Consider the following 23,016-nt stretch of genomic DNA (forward strand, 5'->3'; position numbering starts at 1 on the left):
AGTCACATAATCTGTTGTACAGGTTAGACACTATGCCACACACTGGTCAGATTAGAGCCGCATGCTAGAGCACCAGTAGGCCTGACGAGACCCACCACACCCTAACTCAGCCATCCTGAATGCACAGCCCATCATCCCAGCCTTCCACCTCCCACCTGCTACACCGTTGAAGTAGATCTCGCTCCGCTCAAACAAGAGCGGCAAGTGGGAGAGTGGGAGCAGAAAACATTGACCACGGAATATTCCGGACAGCCCAGCGACCCAGGTAAAACAACCTTCCCACCCCACACTCCTGCTAGCTACTCACCTGCACCCTGTGCACGCACCTCGGCCGAGCAACATAGCACCCCCATCCCCAACCCACGCTTCCCTTCTGTGAGTGCAGCAAGAGCAGCCCTGGCCAATACCCCAACCTCCACAGCCCCCCTCCACACTGACCCACAACCCATGGCCCACCTGAAAGTCAGGGAAAGGCCCAGACCAAGACCACGCCAGGCCCCTCCTAGCTTCTCCCATCCTCCAACCCAGATCCCAAACCCTGCCACCTCACTATAGGGCCCAGCCCTCCTTGCCAGCACCCAACCCGGCGCAAGCCCTATTCCCCTCTTTGCCCATCCCCCATGATCCAACTCCATCCAATTCCCTATGGCTCCTCCCCACACCCTCCACCGACCACCCCTTTGCCCCTACCCACCCCGACCAACCCCTTTTCCCTAACGCCCCCCCAGTCACACCCCTCCCAACCTCCGGCAACCCACCCCCTCCACTCCTGCTCCTCCCACCATTCCCAACCCCACTCATCCAGCACTTGCAAACATACCCCACCAACTCTCTTGCACCCAACTCTCTAGTTCAGTCAGTCTACAAAAACAAATTTCACATCTTTGACTTCATCACAGAGGAAAATCCAGACATTATTTTCATCAGAGAGACCTGGTTTTCTGACGATTACAGGACTATTGCGCGCGGGACCTTCCCACCCGGGTACAACCTCATTGTTCAGAACAGATCGCAAAGGGGTGGAGGACTTGCGATACTACACAAACACCAATTCCCACAAATCATTAAGGACACCTCAGCCAACACTGCAGACTACGAATCCCTTCTGGTAAAACTCCAACTCTCACCCTCCGCCTCGCACAGCTTCCTACTTATCTACAGGCCCCATGGGTACAACAAAAACGTTGCAGACACGCTCTGCGATGCTCAGACAACCATCCACAATCTCCATCCACCACTTACCATCCTTGGAGACTTCAACATCTGGTTTGACTCACCTGCAAACCCCATGTCCCGATCTCTCACAGACAACCTAAAAGCATTCAACCTGATACAACACATCTCCACACCTACCCACACTGGAGGTAACACCCTCAATGCCATTTTCACCACTGCAAACATATCCACACTGCCCCACACACCCTATCATGGACTGATCACTCAGCAATCTTCTTCTCTGTACCACTGACCACTATGGCCCGCACCCAAGGTCACGCCTAACCTCCACCATCCCCCACACCTCTCACTCCACTATGGAATAAAGTTGTTATCATCCCAGATCTATCCACCTCCCTCCTCACCTCTCTCCCAAAACTATCCCTCCAGGAAGGGCCAACCCCCATAAAACTCTTCGACCTCTGGCTCTCGGGTGCCCTTACACCCCTCAACCAAACAAAACAGTCCTCTCAGAGATTAGGACCCAAACCATGTGGTACACCACCAACCTCAAATTACTAAAAATCCTCAAGCACCGGCTGGAACGGACCTGGAGAACCATCCCCATGGCCCAGAACAAAACCACCCTAGCAAGACTAACCAGAGCATGCAGACTAGAAATCAGAAGCACCAAGAAAGCATTCTATGGGAACAGAATCTTAAACTCTTGGAACCTCATCAAGGAACTGCTAAGACTCATTTCCGAATTAAAATCCCCAGCCTGTTCTAACCCCCCCAACCATCTCCCAATCCCTATGTGACATCTTATCAGAATACTTCCACAATGTTGCTATTGACAGACACTCCGCATCATCTCTAAATTTGAACACATGCTCCCACCCCTATCTACCCACAGCCCAACGCCTGTCAAAACACACTCGACCCACTCACCAACACCCACTTCATGGATGTCACAGCATACAATAGCTTGGCCTTTTCACTGAAGCCAACAACCTCCTGGACCCTGCACAATCTGGTTTCAGACTGCTCTGAGGAACAGAATCCTCCCTAGTGTCCATCTCGCTTGACCTAAAAAGAACAGCTGATGCAGAAGGCTGTCCTGTACTCATCCTTCTTGACTTCTCTGCCACCTTCGATATCATTGATCACACCATCCTCCTAGACAGGCTAAACTCATTAGGAATCAAAGACACAGCCCTCTCTTGGATCTCCTCTTTCATCTCTATTTGCTCACAAAGTATGCTCTTCCACCCGTTCACCTCCACCTCATGACCAGCAACAAAAGGGGTCCAACAAGGAGCATCCCTATCTCCCCTGCTTTTCAACATCTATCTAAACCCTCTGCCTGCACTCATCCGCTCCCACAAACTTACCTGCTACACCTACGCAGCCAACACCCAGATGATTCTTAAAATCCGCAAATCGCCAGGCCCTAATCGTCCAGGTCTGTCTTCATGCCTCTTGGATATTGACTACTGGATGACGACCAACCACCTCATCCTCAATCCTGGGAAAACTGAAATCCTAGTCTGCAGGAACACATTGCTCCTCCCCCAACCTATTCCCTGGCTGCAATTCCTAGGCCCCCCACCGACAACCTACACCTCAGTGAAAACCCCAGATGCACGCTGGGCACAGATTTATCCCTTTCCCAACAAGTCAACTCTGTTTCCAGAACTTGTTTCGTCCACCTACTCATCCTCCGGCATGTCTTCCCTTACCTCACCTATCCTCACTGTTTCTCCGTCATCATCTCCATCATCCTCTCCCGCTTAGACTACACAAACTACCTTTACCTAGGCGCACCAGCATTTCAGCTAAGGAAACTTAAAAGAATCCAAAACACTGCAGCCCGCCTGCTGATTAACCTAACTCCCTGAGAACTCATCAGCCCTAGACTAAGTGTCCTCCATTGGCTCCCTATTGGTTGACGCACCACCTTTAAAGCCATGTGCATCACCCACTGGGCCGGAATTCCTTCAAGACAAAGTCAACCGCTACCACCCCTCAAGAACCCTCAGATTGACACAGCATCTCTCCTAGTAGTCCCACAGCACAACTCCTCCAGACTCGGCAGATTCTCTTTCTCCGTCCAAGCACTGATCATCTGGAACTCCCTAACGCTGCACATTTGCAATATTGACAATCACCTGTCATTCAGAAAGGCCCTCACAACCTGGCTTTTCCCTCCCTTCTCTTGAAACCCTCCCCCACTCTACACTCTTGATAGGTGCACAGAAACGCGGACCCAAACACAACAATTGTATCCACCAATACCCCACGGATGCCAGCAGCGTTCAGAGCGGAACCCTGTGACAAACCCATCCTTCCCAAACAAAACAACACTCCTACCCACAAATACTCCACGGATGCCAGCAGCGTTCACAGAGGCACACCATAACAAACTATCGTCCTCCCCTCACCCCTCACCCCCTAATCCCTCCGGGCCCCTCTCCCACTGCTCAGACTTTCGTTCCAGGGAGACCATGAATAGTGAGACCAGCCAATCGCATTGACCAAGAAATAGAACACAGCAGTCAAACTCCAGCCAAGTCTACGGTACGTATACCTTACACCATGTCTGATGACACAGGCCACAGGCACAGCCGCCCATCCATGCACCCTAAAATGCAGCTATGGCTATGCTATCCCAGTCTAGCAGCACACATAGCCGCATCTCAACACCTCTGCCATTAGTATACAGCGACAACCAAAGAAAGGAATTCGGTCTAGCTGGGCACACATCGAATCTTCAGCACTAGAACTCTATCCTAAACCACCAACAGCATCCACCCACGTGCCTAACCTGTGGGCTGCTTACTGGAGCCTAACCAGGGCATTCCAACCACAAAGCCCTTTGAGGTGATACAAATGGAGAAAGGGCACTATATAAATGACGAATACAACACAATACAATACAATAGGTTGGGGCAGGTTGATGTGACCTAGGATGGATTGGAGAGAGCAGGTCAGTGGGAGCTAATGCAGGCTGGCATGATCAAGCTGTCCAGGGTGGGGTTGATGTGAGTTATGATGGGTGGATGGGGGCAAGCCTGGTGAGATTGAGTGGGTGGGTAGATGGGAGGAGGCTGTTCAACTTGAGCTTTGAGGACAGGTTGGTGGGAACTTGGGGGCAGGCCAGGCGAGCTAGGGTGGGTGGCTGGTTGGGGTGTGCTAGAGTTTGGTGGGAGCTATAGGACACAGTGAGGTAAGCAGGCCAACAAGATCTAGGGTGAGCAATCCAGAGTGAGCTGGTATAACTGGATGCTGCCATGCGTGGGCGATGTTATGAGGTTAACAGGATGAGTGAACTGAGGTGGTGGGGTGTGGTTTGGTGGCTGTGGTCATGAGGTTGGAGCGTGGGTGGGGTAAGATGGTGAGGTGGTGGTCTGAGGCTTTGTCATTCAGTGGTGGGGTGATGTGGTATAGTGAGCGTAGGAGTTGCTCGGGTAAGGGTGGTTGGGGTGAGTTGAGGAAGTGAGGTGAGGTTGGGTGTGTGGTGTTGAGGTGATGTGGTGTTGAGGAGGGGACATGAGGTTTGGGGTGGGTAGTGTAGTTGGGGTGAGGTTATGGTGTGAAGTTTGAGGTGTGGTGAGTTTGGGCAGTTGAGGTCACGGGGGAGGTAGAGTTGAACGAGATGAGCTGAGGTGTGAGGTGATGAGTTGTTGGTGTGAAGCTGGCTGGTGTGGGTTTGCGTGACGTGGTGTGGTTAGGTGGGGAGGGGTGTGGGGTAAGTTGGAGATTTGAATGGGATGAAGCAGTGTGGGTGGGATGAGGTGGTAGTGAGGGTTTGGGTGAAGTGCAGTGGCAAGGTGTGTGGGTGAGTTGGTGGACTGGTGTTGGTGTTGGATGCTTGTGAGCTGAGGAGGTGAGATTGTGATGAAGTGGTTGGGTTTGGTTTTGGATGGGTGTAGTTATGCAGTTGTGTGAAGTTATGTGGTGGTGGTGATGTGTGAAGGGTGGGGTTTTGGGATTGAGGTGATTTTCAAGTGATGGAGCTGTTGGTTGGGTAAGGTGGTGGTACGGTTGGGTGGGTGCTGTAATTTGGGTGGGTGAGGTGGTTAGAATGAGTGAGGTGAGGTGGGGGGTGACATTGGGGATGACATTGTGGGGCGAGGTGCTAATGTGAGGTTGCAGGGATGAGTGGAAGGAAATAAGGTCGAAGTTGATTTTGGCTTAAGAGAGGTGGTGATGTTGTGTTGGAAGGTGGTGGTGTGGTGTTGGCAGGCAGCGATGTGGTGTTTTGTGGTTGAGGTGAGGTGGGAGTGGTGGTGATGATGAGGTAGGGGGATAGGTGTGGTATGGTGGTGGTGTGAGGTTGGTTGTAGGTAAGGTAGTGGTGTGAGATTTTGTGGTTGTGATCGGATGAAGCAGTAGGAGTTGGGGTAAAATGAGGTGTTAGTGAGAGGATGAGCAGGTGTGAAAAGGTTTGGGCATGAGGTGGCGCTGTGATATGGGCGATGTGAGGTGCTGGGGCAGAGCAATGTTTTGCATTTGGGAATGGGTGGGGTGGAGATTGTAGGATGAGGTGAGATGGGGTGGGCTGTGGTTGTGGGGGTGGGTGGGGTATTTCTGTGCGGGTAGATGGCTGTGGTGAGGTGATAGGGTGAGGAATGACTGTAGAGTGCGGTTGGGTAGGTGAGGTGATGTTGTGGGATAGCTGTGGTGCGAATGTGAAATTGGGTTGAGGGTGAGTTGAGGAGGCTGGGTGAGGTGGTCAATGTACAGATGAAGTGAGCATGCTGTGTGAGGTTGGGAAGCTAAGTGTTAGGGTGAGGTGGTTGAGGTGATGTGGGGTGGTGGGTGTGGTTGGGGAGGCAGTGGTGGGTTAAAGGTGGGTGTGCAGGTGTAGTATGAGGTGATAGTTTGAGGCAGTGGTGGTATATAATATAGGTGTGTTGGTGAGATGATAGAGAGTGGGTTAAGGGTGAAGTGGTGTGGTTGTGTGAAGTTAGCTGCTGAGTTGTGAGTTCAGCCATGAGGGATAGCATGTGGATGGGATGGTGGGTTGTGTGGACTGATGTAGTTGTGTGAGATTTGATGAAGTGAGGTGGTGGAGTGTGGTTGGTTGGGCTGAGCTGAGGTGGTGGGCGGTGGTGGGGGATAGCTGGGGTATATGTGTGGTGAAGTTGAGTAGTGGTGGGGATTGGTGGCGTGAGGTAGTGAAGTTGGCTGTCGGTAAAATAGCAAGACGTTGTGTTGTGGTTGTTATAGGGGGAGGCAGTAGGCTGGTGGGGTTGGGAGGTGTGTCAGGTGGTAGGGTGACAAGGTTTTATAAGGATGCAGGTTTAGGGTGGTGCTGTTATTTGGTGGGGTGATGTGAGGTTGTGGGTTGGAGTGATAGTGTATGTTTGTGAGAGGGGAGGTGGTAATTTGAGGCAGGGCTAGGTTCATGGGGTGAAGTGAGATGGGTTGTGAGCAGCTGTCTGGGATGTGTAGGGTGTTAGTGTGAGGTTTGGATTTTGTGGTGAGGTGGTGGGGTAGGGGAGACTGTGGCTTGAGGCTGGTTTGGTGGGGTGCTTTTGTGGGATGGCTGTGGTAAAAAGGCAAGGGTGAAGTGACAAGGTTGGATGTGGTGTTTGATATGATGGAGTGAGCCTTTAGTATGGGGTTGGTGGAGACAACGTGTTCAGGTAATTTGGTGGAGTGTGGTTGGGGAGGTGGTGGAGTGTGGTTGGGGAGACGGTGGGTTAAGGGTGGGTGTGTAGTATGAGGTGGTAGTTTGAGGTTGTGGTAGGATGAAGTAGGGTGGTGAGATGAGGGATGGTGGGTTGCAGGTGAAATGATGTGGTTGTGTGAAGTGAAGTGTGAGTTCTGAGTTTAGTAAGTAAGGATGGCATGTGTGTGCAGGTGTGGCTGAAGTGGTTATGTAAGATTGGGTGAAATGAGGTATCAGGTGTAGCTGGGTGGGGTGAGCTGGCATTTGAGGATGGCTGAGGCATGAGTGGGGTGAGATTGGGTGTCACGGTGGGAAACATGTGGAGTGAGTTTGTGGTGTGCATTTGGATGTAGATTAGATAGCTGTGTGAGGTTTTGAAGTTGTGTTGGGTGAGGGTAAGAAGGTGTTGTAATACTGTGGGTATAGAGTGGTGCAGTGATGTTGTGGGGTGAAGAGAGACAGTGATGTGCGAGTGTCAGGGAGGATGGGGTGGTGATGTGAGGCTGAGGTAAGGTTGTGGGTAGAGGTGAGATGGGACGTGGTGAGACGGTGGAAGTGGGTAAGGTGTTCGTGTGATGTTGGGTGGCTGTGGAGAGGTGGTGGGGTGAGAGGACAGGGGGGGTTGAAGCTGGCTGGATAGGGGGCTGTTGTGGTATGGCATTGGTGAGGTTGTGAGATTGGGGTGTGGGTGGAGTGAGGAGGTTGGGTGAGTTGGTGGAGGTGTGGATAAGGGAGCATGCGGTATGAGTTTGGGGAAGACAAAATGATGATTTGAGGAGGCTGAGGTAATGTGGGGTAAGGTGGTTGGGTGCTGCTAGGTGGTGAGGTGAGGTGTGGGTGAGACGGTAAGGTGGAGTTGGTGGTGGGTGAGTTAGTGGGGTTAGGTGGGTTTGTGGGGTGAGGGTGTGTGGTGTGCCATCGGATGGGTTGAATTGGAAGGGTGCTGCCGTTAGGGGAGATGGTGGGGTTTGAGTGAGTTGGCCGGGTGAGTGGCAGATGGAGTTAGGTTAACTAAGGTTGGGAGGTTGGGTGATGTGGGGTGAGGTGCCGGTGTGAGGCTGGGTAAAGTGAGGCAATGTTATGAGGTTAGGTAAAGTGAATTGGTGTGGTGTATTGGGCAGTGAAGTGGTGAGTTGGTGATCGTGCTACCAGTGGGAGTGCGCCGGCAGCTCTGGGACTGTAAGGAGGCCCTGGTCTGTAAGGTACAGCTGCAATGAAGCTGGGCATGCCAGTGCCACCTGCTGGCAAAAGGCGGGGGACATGCTGAAACAAATAAAAGCATCTTTGGCACTTACTGGCTCCAAAGCAGCAAGTTAACTAATTCATAAGGATTGTCAAGTTGAAAATGTACAATACACTCTTTTCCATCTTGCAGCACTTTGGCTTTGGCCTGGCCTGGCAGGTTATGGAGCAATGAGCGGGGTTAAAGGGGCAAATTGTCCTTTTGATTGCTTGTGCTGGAGACAAAAAAATATATCAAAGTGTCTCATCAATTGCTGTTCCCCCTGATTAGAGGCTTTCACATGTGGAATGTAAAACTCTTCACCCCAAGGATTATTAACACCTGGTAATATTGAGCAGCCAATCAACTGCTCTCGAACTGATCAAGGTCCACGTTCCATGCTGCTGACTGCTACAACCCCCGGTTGCACTGGTCAGCCATGCCCCAGCTGCTGTAATCACCTTTTTCATTCCTTCCCACGACTAGCACTGCTGGCAGGCACCCCATTACCTTCTCTTCAAAGCACTATGGTAGCCAATTATGTGATCTTAGAGCTTTTTTTTATCTGTGAGTCTGAGTGTTGGTCTGAGTACCACACAGTGGGATAATAATAATAACTGTTATTGCAGCACTCAGATAACTGCGGGTTTGCAGCACCATAAAACAACTAGTTATTATTACTATTATTATTATTATTGCTGCTGTGTGCTGGTTGCACTCAAGTTTCTTAGTGAAATAACCCAGCTTGTGGAAATATATGCTGCTGGAATAGTCCATTCTTGATAAAACTAGCGATGTGATGGGGAGGGTTCCAGGTGTGAAGATGAGAAAGGACTATGGGCCTGATTGCATGTACATGGCAGACGCATCTCTTTTCTCTCTTGCTGATGTGTGGTTGGCTGGTAAACCCACTGCCCGTAAGAATTTCAAAGTTCTTGATCACCTTAGAAATTTTTGGGCAGGCACCCATTTCTCTAAGCCATATTGCGGCTGCCTATGGTGTGATGTTGGATGAAGAGATAGATCGATGTATGTCTTATCGGGCTTCGATTTGATATTGCTATAAGTCATCCATGTGTTCACTTGAGTGGGGCATTTGTTGGACGTGGTGTCAGTGTCCTTGTGGTGGTAATTCTGAAAATGATTTGTATGCCATCTGCCTTATTGTAGCAGGTAAGTGTTTGTCTTCTGGTGAGGTTCATTAGTGGAGCCATGCATATATTGAAAAGAAAATGCCCTAGGCTTGATGCTTGTGATGCTCTATGGGTTATGTTGCAAGAGCTGGATGTATAGGGGTGCAGGAAGGTGGTCTCTGCCCTGTCCCCGAGGAAAGACTGCATCCATTGTAGTGCAGTGTTGCTCAGACCTATTTTTTTCCAGCCTCTAGTTATTGGTGCCTGCTTAACAGTGTCAAAATGGCCTAGCTATTTAGGAGTATAAGGGACGAGGTGATGTTAGTGCCCACATTGAACTTGATGTTGTCCTAAATGGATACATGAGCAGAATCCGTTTCCCTCATGGTCTGAATCCCACCTGTGCGTGATCCAAGATGTTGTTTTGTTTCACTCAGCATGTTGAAGGATTAGACTTTCAACATAGCTTTCAGAGGTTTTGGCTGGGTATGGTATACAACTGGGCCCTGCAACCTTTGGCTCTCCAGATGTTTTGGACTACATCTACCATAATACCTCACCATTGACTATGCTGGCTGGAGATGTTGAGTGTTGTAGTCCAAAACACATGGAGAGCCAAAGATTGCAAAGCTCTGCTATAGATACATGTATTGGTCTGGTATATTAAAATAGTCTTACAACTAAGAAAATTGAAACTAAAAACAATATGTGTAAATTCTGGTGTATTTTATGCCTTGATGCTACAACAACGTGGCATGGTTTGAATACTAAACAAAACAAACATGCATGTTTTCACACAAGCTGTCTCGTTAGCAAAATGTTTGCCCCAGCACAAGCGGCATATTTTGCTGTTTGATCTGTACACGGTGCACATTGGCATTACAAAAGTACTCTTATTTAACACTGGATGCAGCTGCATCTGCAGGAGTGCATTCTGGTGGGTGAGTGCATTCCTGTTCCTGCATGGGGGCACGCCCCATGCAACCGGGTGGATTGGATTGGCCTACTTGGATTCAGGGGTGGACTTGCCTATAGGGAACTCTGGAGATTTCCCGGTGGGCCTCTGCACCCTGGGCCTCTTTTGTGTCTTAATTCCAAATTTTCTCATAGGAAAATGGTTGGGCTTGCTGAAAATGTGTAATATGGGGCCACTTTCAAAATTATTTCCAGGGCCTCTTTTGGTTCCCACTACACCCCTGCTTGGATTATCAAAGCATGCATACAGTGAATCAGGTGGTGTGTTTGTGCGGGAGGTTGTGCCCCATAACAACACATCCCAACAGTGGGCATTACAAAGGGTCATGGCACCCTTACAATCTGCACTTGGCATGGACGCTCGCAAATGTTGTCAGCCCTAGATGAGGATACTATGTTAATGAGGGGCAATTCTGTGCACCCAATGTAAATGGTATACAGTGATCATATCGCCAGTGTAAATGTTTGCAGGGCAATATTTACTCATATTTGCACCCGACTACAATCAAGCGCTTGTGCTACTGCCAAGCACTGCGACAACCCTAGCCCCTTTTGGCAATGGGGTGCAGGGTGCACCTGGAGATGCCCAGGACAGGCGTTGAGTAATACCGACCTGGTGTGACTCATACATGTGTTCATGACAAACGTACCTCAATACTTTCATTAGTTATGTCTTACCACCATATGTAGGCATACGCTTTGCATTGCAGAAATTGCAAGTCTACTTTGTTCACTTTGCGAATCGAGCCATTAGCGGCTTAATATATTGGGATGCTGAGCAATTTAAGCAATAAGCCCTGAGCTGGGGGGCATTGCTGCTTCAAGTAATGCCCCGGGCCCATATTTGCCTTAAAGCAGGCCCAGGGCATTAGCTGAAGTGGAAATGCCCCCGCCCCCAGCGAGCAGCTTATTGCTATTAGAACCCCAGCCAGATGGAGCAGGGTACGAATAGATTCTTTGAGGAAGTTGTGAAACTTTGTTTGCATTTCACAACTGAAAAAAAAAGAAAAGAAAATGGCTGCCATGGAACGGGGAGAGGGTACTACACGTAGTCCCTTCTTCCTTTCCATAGTGACTATTCGAAACTGAAGAAAAAAAAAAGATGACAACCATGGAACAGGAAGAAGGGACTAGTGTTCCCGGTGCAGAAGGACAGAGAAGTGCAGGTAAGTGGAGGGGGTGGAGGGGATGTGGAAAAGAAAGGTGGGGAGGGGGAAAGGGATGCAAGGGGAGTGCACACTTACCGGTGATGTGCCAGGGGAAGATGGCGGCCTTCAGCTCTGATGAGACTCAGAGAGGGCCCTCTACCGTGTGGTAAAGCCCCCAGTCTGAACCTCCTCATTCACTAGGAGACCTAAGCCATGCCCCTGCCGGGTACTAATAAAAACACAAATGTCTAAGTGGCAACAACAAAGAAACAATGTGATCCTGGGCACTTCTGGCAGCACAATCAACCCTGGAATTGGCCGGCATTAATTGTCTTATTATCCAAGTGCCACTAACATGGAAATACTTGCAACACACCTTTTGTTAATTCAATGATGGAATGTAAGTTTTAACAAGCGCTTTCTTTTTTTCCTAGTGTCTTTGTCTCGAAGGACTTTTTTAAAATGGCACACTCTCAAGCTGGAGAATACAAGCTTATAATCACATTCGACAATCAGAACTATACAATCAGTTTTCCAATACGTGTGAAAAGTAAGTAATTATTCATTACAAAGCTAAGCCATATTTTACCATTGGGACCGTATGAGTGTATTGCTTCTCTGCACAAAAAGTGAATGATGTTTCTGAACCAAAGGTATCTTTATACGTATTAATGTAATGCACCCGTCCTTAACATAGTCAGGTTAGAAATACATGTAAATGAAGTGCTCAATCCAACGCGTGCAAGGCGTTTAACCATACGTTTATTGTTAACGGCAGCATTGTTCTATGCTTGTGTTCACTAGAGTGGTTTATTGTATGTATTCAAATTGCACACCACTTGTAACCATCATCCACTTATCCATAATGAGCAATGCTTCAGGAATTTCAGCTTTCATGTTCAAAAGGAAGGCCAATGGATCTTCACACAATCGTTCAGAGTTGCCCCTGGACCAAACGCTTGCTCTCTTTCTTCCCTTATATGAAGTTGATAAAAGATACTGGGCCTCGTTATGAGTGTGGCGGAAAGGCAAGGGAAAGGCAACGGCATAACGGCACCCGAGAATGGGCAATTACCGGGTCCGCCAAACTCGGCATGACCCGGTTACTGCCCATTCGGGGGTGCTGGAAAAAAAAACAACTCTGGCGTCAGCCGTGCCCTTAATAAGGGCATGGCTACCGCCAGAGTTATAGTGAGGGTCACTGGGCCTCATTATGAGTGTGGTGGAAAGGCAACAACGGTGCCGGTAGTGCTACCGGCGCTGTTGTTACCTCTCCATCACACTACGAGTTTTGCTCGCCAGTGCCGGACTGCACGCCTGGTCTGACCAGGCGTGCATACCGGCACCCGTGAGCAGAACTCATGATTGCACCAGCACTTTTATAAACGGTGCCGGTGGGGTCCAGCAATATCGGCACCCGCAAATGGGCAATTACCGGGTCTGCCAAACCTGGCATGACCCGGTTACTGGCCATTCACGGGTGCCGGCAAAAAAACTCTGGCGGCAGCCATGCCCTCGGGGCTAAACACTATCACAATAAAAACAACAATAAAATCCATGCAAAATATCAACACAAGAGCTAAAACAAATCAATTGGGAGACAAAAACAAAAAAACACAAAAGTCAACCTCAATCTCAGGGAGGGAGTTGTTGAAGTGGGGGGAGAGGTGAGAGGAGTTGACATGTGCACACTCTTTGTGGTTTGAAGAGGTCAATTGGAGTACAGGATGTGTTGGTAGGGCGAAGGATGGCTATGATTTCAGAATGTGAGATGGTTTCAAAAACTTGGTCCTAAAAAAATTAGCACTCCATGGGCCTCATTACGACTCAGGCGGTAAGGGTTTTACGGCGGCCTAAACAGCGCCGACCCTTACCGCTTGATTCCGAGGTCCCTTAGCGCCATGGATTTTAACACCTGCTTTTAGCAGGTGTTAAAATCCATGGCGCTAAGGGACCTTGATGTTAATTACGCCACCGTAATTTACGGTGGCATAATGAACGCCTTCCCCACTCCCATTATGCCCTATGGGGCAAAATGGGAATGGGGAAGGGAAAATGGGAAAATGGGGATTTACCGCCCCGCCAAGGTTGGAATGGGGCGGTACGCCATGGTGGTAAAGTCACGGCCCAGGCGGTAACTTACCGCCTGGGTCGTAATGAGGCCCCATGTCTGCTTCCAGAAGTGGGTTCAGGGGCAGAGGCATGGGACCACATGTGCTTCTTCTTTGTTTCTTAATGAATTTTGACAATTTTATTACTAAAATATTTATTGAATACATTAGATTTCAAAACTGAACGTTCACCTTTCTGAGTGGAGAGCGGATTAAGGCAGTGATTAACTGCTTTAATAGGGGCTTGCAGATTATTATCAGCTTTTAACATCGTATTAGTGCACTGTAAGGCTTCTGCCTGCCTAATGTCTTGTTTTCTAGCTTTCCTAACCGGACTCCACAGCATTTCTACTTCCCCGATTTTCTTTTAATTATTGTACAGTATTTGGGACTATCCTGGGGCTGAGAATCTATTTTTATTTGACATATTCTTTAAAGGAACATGCTCAGTCCCAGAATCCCTAAGAGCATCTTCAACGGATGTATACAGGTCTTCTTCTGATGATAAGGTGGACAAACCACTTCAGCTAAGATCAAATGTTTTTTTATTTAGCTGCTTTATTCTGCAAACCTTTTCTGAAGATGCAAAATGTCTGAATGGCCATGAAATGGAATAACAAAATGGTCGGACCAGTCCACCATGTTTGAATCCAAGCGGAGCAATTCATCTCCGTTTGCAATAACTACATTTAAGATGTTGACTTTCCAATGTGTAGCTTTCTCCACAAGCTGCTCTAAATCCAAAGTTGTGAGTGATGAATCTAGGTCTTGTTCCTCCCCACTGTAACCGTTTTTGTGGAATGTTAAATTCACCCAGGAATACTATGGGCCTTATTACGACCCAGGCGTTGGCAAAAAGCAGGCGTTAAACTCACCATGGCGCAAAGGGACCTCGGAATCAGGCGTTAAGGGTGGGCGCCGTTTACGGCGCCGTTAACCCCTTAACGCCTGACTCGTAATGAGGCCCTATGAAAGAAAACATTGTAGGTGGCAACCAATGTTTCATTTGTGCGGGTTAGCCCTCGCACTTATTTCTGAGCACAGGCACTTATTGTCTCACTCAATTCAATTGTGATGTCGTGTTTTGGCAACTACATATTTTTTACCTGTCAGTCTGTCTTAGCCACACAACGAGCACCAACCAACAGTACCAGCCATGCTTGCGCTGCTGTGCTAGTTATCCAGTTTCATGAATAACAATGGGCCACAAGATGGCAGTGAAGGGTGCTTGTGTTGGTCATGCCAGCACACCGCTCTAGTCAGGCTACATGATACTGGCGCCACTCTACTGCTGTAAAAGCTGCCAGCAATGCTGCAGCATGGTTTGTGGCTCAGCCGTGTAGCATGGTCAGCAGCCAGGTAGCCTGGGTATAAACTGCAGATCACTAGTTCAGCAGGCAGGTGGGCGTGCACATGTGCAAATGCTAGCAACAGTATGGTATTGGCTCTGCTGCATCTGTGAAGGTGGGACACTCAGCAGCCAAAAATAAAGCCTTATTAAGCAAGGCACTTGCCTTTTTTCTGATGGCATGAAACCAGCATGGAGTGCATCCATGTCTTAAACACACACTGGTACATGACTGTGATCAGTGCCACACAATTGACAGGGCCATTAGTGAGGCAGGGGGAGCACCTGACATAGACAGAACAACAAGACAGACCATCCAACAAAACCACCAAAGGGGCAAGGCCAGATAAAAGGCCACTGTCGAGGAAGGTTGCCTGTGTTGAGTTCCAACCTACAGAGAAGAGGTCGACAAGTTCATCAGCACAGATTTTGTCTGCATTTGTCCATCACTTTTCTGCACTTATAAATCAAACCTCTGCCGTTGGTAGTGCACACATCACCACCAATGAGCGGGTAGGAGTTGCAGCTACAATCCCAAGTATGTGGACACTGCAGGGTGCTGCAGTGGGTGGGGGCAGCAGTGAGCTGCTGCCCCAAGGTGACTCAGGTGTGCTAGAAAACTGGGCCCTGGAACCTATTTATTTACAAATTGAGCATCGGTGAAAAACAACCTTTTTCCCAATTCTATCTGCTTGCAACAAACCACAGCCCCCTCGAACTAGTTTATCAAAAAGGGAATAGACCTATAAGTAGGAAAGAGCTTCAGTATCAGAAATAAATCAAGCATAAAGATCATTTTCTTGATTTAAATCTCTAATCTCAGCAGCACGTGCTGTTGCCGAATTTACATTTATCAGCGCAAAGATAATGTTAGTGAGGAAATGACCCATGATTTGATACAACTTCTGAAGAGGTACAGGAATCCGATTTCCATTGTTTACACCCTTATCCCCAGCTACCTTTCTACCTCTCAAATATACTCGAGTTCCTACACTTTGAACATAATAAAAAGCCAAGACATGACTCTAGAAATCAGCAAATTTAAAATGGGGGACAAGTATAAATAGCTATAAACAGTGTTCCTAAAATTATTTACTTGGCCCTCATTACGACCTTGGCGTTAAGGGGTTAGCGGCGCCGTAAAAGGTGTCAGCGCCGTTAAACCCTTAACGCCTGATTACGAGGTCCCTTTGCGGCTCCTGACCTTAACGGCTGGTCTGGACCAGCCGTTAAAGTAGGGACCTGCAAAGGGACTTTCGAGGTAATTACGGTACCGCAATTTGAGGTACCGTAATTATCACCTTCCCCAGTCCCATTGAGCCCTATGGGGCAAAAATGGGAATGGGGAAGGGCCAATTGTAATATAGTTACAACATAAGGGTAGATCGAGAGTGCACCGTCCGATAGAGCCTTACCTCATGGTGCAGGGGGCTACATCGGGCATACAAATAGGCATAAATAGAGACATTTGTGTGAATGCACAGTCCTGTAAAGCCTAACCTCATGGTGCGGGAGGCTACATCAGGCTTACAAATAGGCATGCTAAAGAAACATTCAAGCAAATGCACAAACTGGCACAGCATAACCTCATGGTGCCGGGGGCGACATGGGTCGTACAAATAGGCATACTAAAAAAACATTTTTGAATAAATGCACAAACCGGTACAGCCTCACCTCTTAGAGCGGGGGGCTGTGGTACAGTGTGAATTAGGTTATACAATAAGGCATGATATGTAGAAACAGTCCTTTGTAGTATAGTGGGACAAAAAAAACACTGGAATGGCAAAGATATGCAGAAAGCGTGCATGTTCACTTCAGGCAAGCATGGGGAACAATGAAACAATTGCAGGAGCTCTGGTAATAGTAGTGAAGAAATCATGGCTGTGGAGGGTCAGGACTACACATACTGGAAAAGCCACACATTGAATAACAGGGAGCTGCCTCAGTTTTGCCCGGTCTTAGCAGCAGTAGTGTTTACACAGAAATATTAATTGTTCGCAGAGTCAGATGTGCGTCCGCCTCGTGCAGTGAGCAAAGCACTGAGGCGTTGTGTGCAGCGTGCGCTAGGAGGCAGATGCGGGTAACAGTAGGAAAGCTAATGTAGGCATCCACATCCATCACAGGTAGGAGGGGGACTAGGAGTGTTACCACATCAGCGTAGGGCCCTTTGGGTAGCGTGCCTGCAGTGGATGGGGATGCAGATTAACTCTGAAACCAAATAACCAAACCAACTCAGGAAGATGGCAATGGTTGCTGTTCTATTAACAATTATCTAAAACAGGGAGTTACAATGGACATCAACAAACGTTCGCTCGTACTCTCAGCACATCTTACAAAAAAATCACATTTATATACTAAAATTCATCATAGGTGACATCATACTAGTTGGCAAATAAGAAAAACCTATGAGGGGTTGAGATATGCTCATGTGAAACATCTAAGTATACTTTCTATAAGGGGTTGGGCTGTGATTGGATATCTACTGTCAGGTGGACAATTTATGCCCACCTGTAAAGCAAGTCATCTTCAACACTATAAGGTTCACAGTATATCATTGGCTCTCAAACTATAAGGCCCTTCGTTATATGGCCCTCTACAATTGGATGGCATGCTCGTGCCATGTCTGGAACATTCGGCTCACTCAGCAGCACGTAAGCTCAAACCCAGGTGCCAGGAGGTGGACTTGACTGTACCTCCCCACCCAATTAGCCCATCATCTCTCAAGACCCATGCCTTTTGCCATGAAGATTGTCTTTGAACTTGGCCTTGCAAAGAATCCTTGTCTCAGAGAATATAAGGGAGTGCGAGCATGCACTATCGTCGTTCTAGAACTCTTCGCCCATCTCTTTTTCCATCCTTGTCTCACGTGACAGCACACCACGATTTGGTCCATTTTGCATCATTTAATTGCCTTAAATGAATAAGCCTTGGCACTCATGGTGTTCTTTCTTTGCACTTTAACAAGGGATGATCATCTCACATTCACCACCTTCAAGAATAGATGACCGGCATTGGCTGCTTCAGCTTTGGTACCAGGTCAGACAGCCCTTCCAGGTTCTTCCACGATCTCACCTAATTCTTGCTGCCACCCAGCTCTGGGCTCTTCTCTCCATGGGTCCGAGCTTACTCAATTCATGACACCGAATTCCAGCTTCTATATAATGGCGGCTTTGCTAGCAGTCTATTCACTACTTATAGCCAGTTTCTTAGATTACTTAATCTTCTTGCGTTACAGCATCTGTACAGTTATTGAACAGCTTGCATTTTCTGCAGTGCTTCTCACACATGCAATCTTTTCTTTACATATGAAAGTTTACTTGATCCTTAACTTCGTCATCAGTTTCTATAAGATCCATACATTTTTTTCTCCAGCCAATATTCTCAGGGCATCACGCTCGTCTTTCGTGATGTCACCAGCTCCTCGTTCTCTCATTTTCATATTCCTTCGGGGAGTTCCTCGCTCTGATTGTCATCTCTTCCGGGATACATTTGATAGGGTTTTCTCAGGGGCTATTTTTTCTCGAATATTCACAGCAGAATTGTCACAACTGCGGGTGTCAAACATGGCACAATCTCAGGCTTCCAAAATACAGGTGGTATTCTGCAGAGGCATGTAACTGCTCCTCTTCAGGAGGCATAAGGTTGGATGTGGGGATGGGAAAGTAATATCAAGGATGAGTAGGGTAAGAGGAGATGGATGGCAGTAGGCTGTCTTACCTGCCAGGAGGAGTGGTGACATTGGCACATCTTCTGGCATGTCAGGACTTGAGCTCCTATGGTTGGTGGTAACTGTTGGGAAAGCAGGCAGCCCCTCCATGCCCGGACAGGCCTAGACAGGTTAAGGCCTTAGACCTCGGCCTTTGCCTGAGGCTGGCTCTGCCAGTCGGCACAGTCTGTGCGTTTCTTCCTGATGTAACCCCAAATTATGGATGAGCACTGAAGGCAGTGCTTTGTTGCAGCCTGGAAAGCTGCTTGCAGTCGCCGGTGCGGCAAGTCATGAGGACCCAGAGGCCATCTTTAAATTGCCTGGGGATGTTGTACAAATGCCCATCTTAATTAGTAGCAGGATTTCTTCAACATCGTGGGGCACAGGGCAAATGCCCATGAGGCCCCCCTGCTCTGCCTTTCTCTAATCAAAGGCCGACAGCCCTGGCAGCAAAGGGCCCCCCAATGAGATCTTATAATTTTTCGCAGGCTCAGAAAGTTCACCATTTACAATCGGAGGTTCTGAGTGATGTTAACAGGTTACAATACATGGAACATTTGTCCCTAAAGTTCATAAATGACACACTTGTGATAGCCCTCTTATGCTCTGACTACCCATTGCTCTCTGTCAATCTTGCATATGGTGCCCTTTGCATTAAATCTTCCACGGGGTCTACGTCAGCTGGGACTAGAGGGTCTCCCACAGTATGGAACCACATGCACTCATCCTTGAGAAAACAGGGCTGAAAGCCCACAAGTTCTTCTGATAGCTGTAACTTTCTTGTCACGTGAACAAGACATGTGACCAATCTGACCAAAAAGATGTAATAGTCCTCCTTTCGAAAACTGTGACGGCAAGTGATGGGGAGAGGGTCTGAGTTTTCACTGAGTGTGGGGACGAGGCCAGCTGGAATTATCCAGTCCGCCACAGTACAGAACAGAATGCACTTGTCCTTGATAAAACATGGCTGAAAGCCTGCACGTTTTTTCAATAGCCGCCAATCCTTGTCACGTGACTGAGTCTTGTGTCCTGCCTGGCCAATTAGCAGTGGGGCAGGGCAAATACCTCTTTCCCAAGATGTAATAGCCCTGCTGCCAAAAACTGTGATGGCTAGGGAGGGACTTTGAGTCTTCTCTGAGTGTGGGTACCAGGCCAGCTGGAATCAGCTGGTCCTCTGCAGTATAAAACAGAAGTAACTCGTCCTTGATGAAAGTTTTTTTTACCTCTTAGAGAATTAATGAAGGCAATAGTGACATTTGAAAGTACGAGGATGGAGTTGGAACCCTGTTTACAGTGGTGCTGGATGTGGCGCTTGCTAGTTGGTATTTTGATACCCTGTATATGGTCTCTAATAATAAAGGACACTGTTGTGTGCTTGTGATTGGTCGAGTTTAATATTCTGTAGGTACAGTTATCATTTTTTGCAAATGTTGCCATGTTTTGGCAGACAATTTTGGTATACGCCATATGCTGCTTGCAGTTACTAGAGTGCCGACACGTGTTTCGACCATAGGTCTTTCTCAAGGCGTGGAGTGATGGGTCTGTTGTGTCATATGTAGGTATGGCTGGTTTGCTTCCGTATGGGTGTAGCTGGTTGGCTTCCATGCCTGGTGGGGCAGTGGGTGATGGTCTTCTGAGCCCATGGCGATTGTCTGTATAGAACAAGAGAATGAGGCGCTATACAGATGATAGCCGTGAGCTCAGCAGACCGCTATGGTCAAAACACTTGTCGCCACGGTAAACAGGGTTCCAACATCAACCTCGTACATTCTTAAACTCTGGGACTGCACAAGCTCTGTCCCACTGGAACCTCAATTACAGGCTGCAGGAAATAAAAACCTCAGCCGACATTTGAAAGTACCTGTCAAAGGACAGGCACAGCAAGCAACCTGCAGATACCTCTGCACGCTCTAAGGCTACAGTAAAGAGCATTGCCCCTTTTGATCTAGCAATTCAGGAACAGAGGAGAATATTCCTGAGGGTTATTTGGCATTTCATCATGGACAACTGTTTACCATGGACAAAGAATCTGGTGGCTCAATGGTTTGTAAAGTAGATATATGAAGATTGGTTACTCTCGCATAAATGAAAGAGTGGAGTAACATGCTAAGGGCATTAACAATAAAAGAAGCAAGTCAAGTGGTTTTATATAGAGCAATCTCTGCCATTGTGGTGGCCTCTAGGCTTATGGTTCTGAAAGACAGGGGGTGGTGCGGGAGGGATAGTGGGAGTAGAGAAAGGCAGGTGTGTGTCCTGAACTGTTGATGGGTGCAAGATGGAAGTACTTGATTCCTGTATGCGGATACATTTCTAGGGTGTTTCAGATGGCAATACTTGAAATGCCTGTCTACCCAAAGACAAGAATTCAAGTTGTCTTCCTGGCAGGTGCAGGTATACCGGCAGCGCTGCTGATCTGGAAGATGAGAAGCGTAGCATGGTATAGCATGGATGAATTGCATGTTTTTCAAGTACTAGGGCGATGACTGCCAGGATTCTCCGTGGGAACGTCAGGTATGGAATGATGCGACAGAAAGGAGCCCCTTCGAACTATAGCTTTGGCTTGGGGTTTCAAGCTTGGTTTTTGACTTTGGAGGTCAGCTGAAAGTGGATTTTCCTTTCCTTGGCCAAAGTGTGTTTGTACGTGGGTTGTTTTGCTTGGATTGAGTTTTAGTTGGTTTGTCGTCATCCATCCAGTTCCAAAGTCTGGTTGAGGTTTGGACATGTCTGTAGATAATTTGAACATCACGGAGCATTTGAAGGTGGGCATTTAAATGGTCTCCATTTTGTTTGAGAGAGACATCCTCCATATTACAGTATATGAAAGTGCCCTCCAGTCTGATTTTCACAACCCTTTAGGAATAATAGGTGTGTGTGTATTGAGCATGGTACACGCATAGAGCCTTGTTAGGAAAGATATCCCTTAGGTGCAAATTTCCCTCCATTTATGGACCCCCCAAACTTTGTGCTTTTGTTTGGCTTACCTAACCTGACTTTTACCAGTGGAGCAAAGCCTTCAACTGCGCTCCTCTGGGTTTCTGCTAATTTTTTATGGGGAAACTGACACAGCCTTCATGTTGTCACTACTATGTTTCCCTTAGTCTTTGACTATGTTGCCATTTCTTGGCAACTTTGTACCTATGTGCCAAGTACCTTACAGTACCGTGCATCAGGGTGCTTTTGTTTTATGGGCCTAGCCAGCCACCGTCTAAGGATTTTTTGGTGTTTGTACAAGTGTGCCTAGGATGACCTGGTGGTAACAAAGAGGAACTCCATAAGCTCCGGGAACTAAGTGGAGTAAAGGACTAAAGGTAAACAATAGGGTGTTCCTGTGTCGATAAAGTTTGTAAAAATAATTTATGAACAGCCAGCGTTTATTAGACTGGTGAGCATATTGAATAAACCATAACGTTTAATAGACATATGATACCTGACATACTAAAGAAGTGCAAATACTAAATTGAGATTATTAACACAAAAACTCCAAAATAGGTCAGTCCAGAGCATATCATGAACTAGGTTATATTATTCCAATGGTTCAAATAAAGAAAAGGGAAACATCTCATCACAAAATTAGATATTACAAAGGAAATGACAACTGTTGAAAACAGATATAACAATCGTACAATTATAAGGAGCTGATGAGTTGCAAAAAAAAATTAAGCGAGTGCTTACAAAATGAAGAAAGTTGGTTAGACAAATACCAATTCAACTGGTATAAGTCAAAACAAAACATCTATTCATACACAGACTGAGTTAAACGGTAGGGCATTGAAACTTGGCTTTGGTGAACTCCAGCTAACTGTCCCTAGCTCAATTACTGCCGGTTTCATGAGTCTGTAATGGCTAACAGTCAACCCAAACCCTGTCTTGTGGTTTGATGCCACAAAAAATGCTTGCCTCAAAGTTAATGTAAATAAGGCTAATACACAACACTTGAATGCTTGTCTCAAGGCTAGTAGAAATGAGGCTGAAACATTACGCCATCCGCTGTCGTGAGTGGTAAGAAGCGTGGAAAGCCACGTGCACTAGTCACTGGTGTGGTCACACCTCATGTGCATGGACAGTGGCAGAACTGGCGTTTCGGTGGTAGAAGGAATGTACCACCTTCATCAGGTTGAAAAATTGATAGCTCAGCCCCTAGGGAACTACCAAACACAATTCATAAGTATGTTGTGCCCTCATACATATAAAAACAAATATTAGTATGCAAGGTATCAAATTAGTGGTCATTTAGCATATTGAATTGGGCATTCGCTACTCCTGCGTAGGCGACCCCGGGTATCCACCTCCCGATACACCCTAAAATCCATCACCAATCAAAGAGCCAGGGAAAGGAAGGCTCGTGCACATTAGATGAAAAAAGACTCAAATGAGAAATTTAGGATGAACTGGTGCCAGCAGTTTACTTTTAAAGTATTTTTACTTAGTTTTTATGGACCATACCGCATTTTAGCGCATTTGGCCCAAGACTGTGGCCAGTGCCAAAAATGGCCGTGTCATGAAGTCTTTTATTCTGTCCTTTGGCCATTTTGTCCCTT

At 47.5% G+C, this 23,016-nt stretch overlaps 1 protein-coding gene across 2 annotated transcripts in view; it reads left to right on the top strand.

The window, feature by feature from the left end:
- The window catches only part of FLT3 (fms related receptor tyrosine kinase 3), an 842,728-nt gene that overhangs the window by 289,133 nt on the left and 530,579 nt on the right, over positions 1-23,016 (top strand). For both annotated transcript variants that reach the window (XM_069639890.1, XM_069639891.1), the window contains exon 4: positions 11,748-11,863. In XM_069639890.1, coding sequence (XP_069495991.1) covers positions 11,748-11,863 — 116 coding nt within the window. The remainder of the gene's footprint in view (positions 1-11,747; positions 11,864-23,016) is intronic.

The sequence above is a fragment of the Ambystoma mexicanum genome, chromosome 7q, assembly GCF_040938575.1.
Source record: "Ambystoma mexicanum isolate Mex_15411 chromosome 7q, UKY_AmexF1_1, whole genome shotgun sequence".
In the NCBI taxonomy this organism is placed as follows: Eukaryota; Metazoa; Chordata; class Amphibia; order Caudata; family Ambystomatidae; genus Ambystoma; species Ambystoma mexicanum.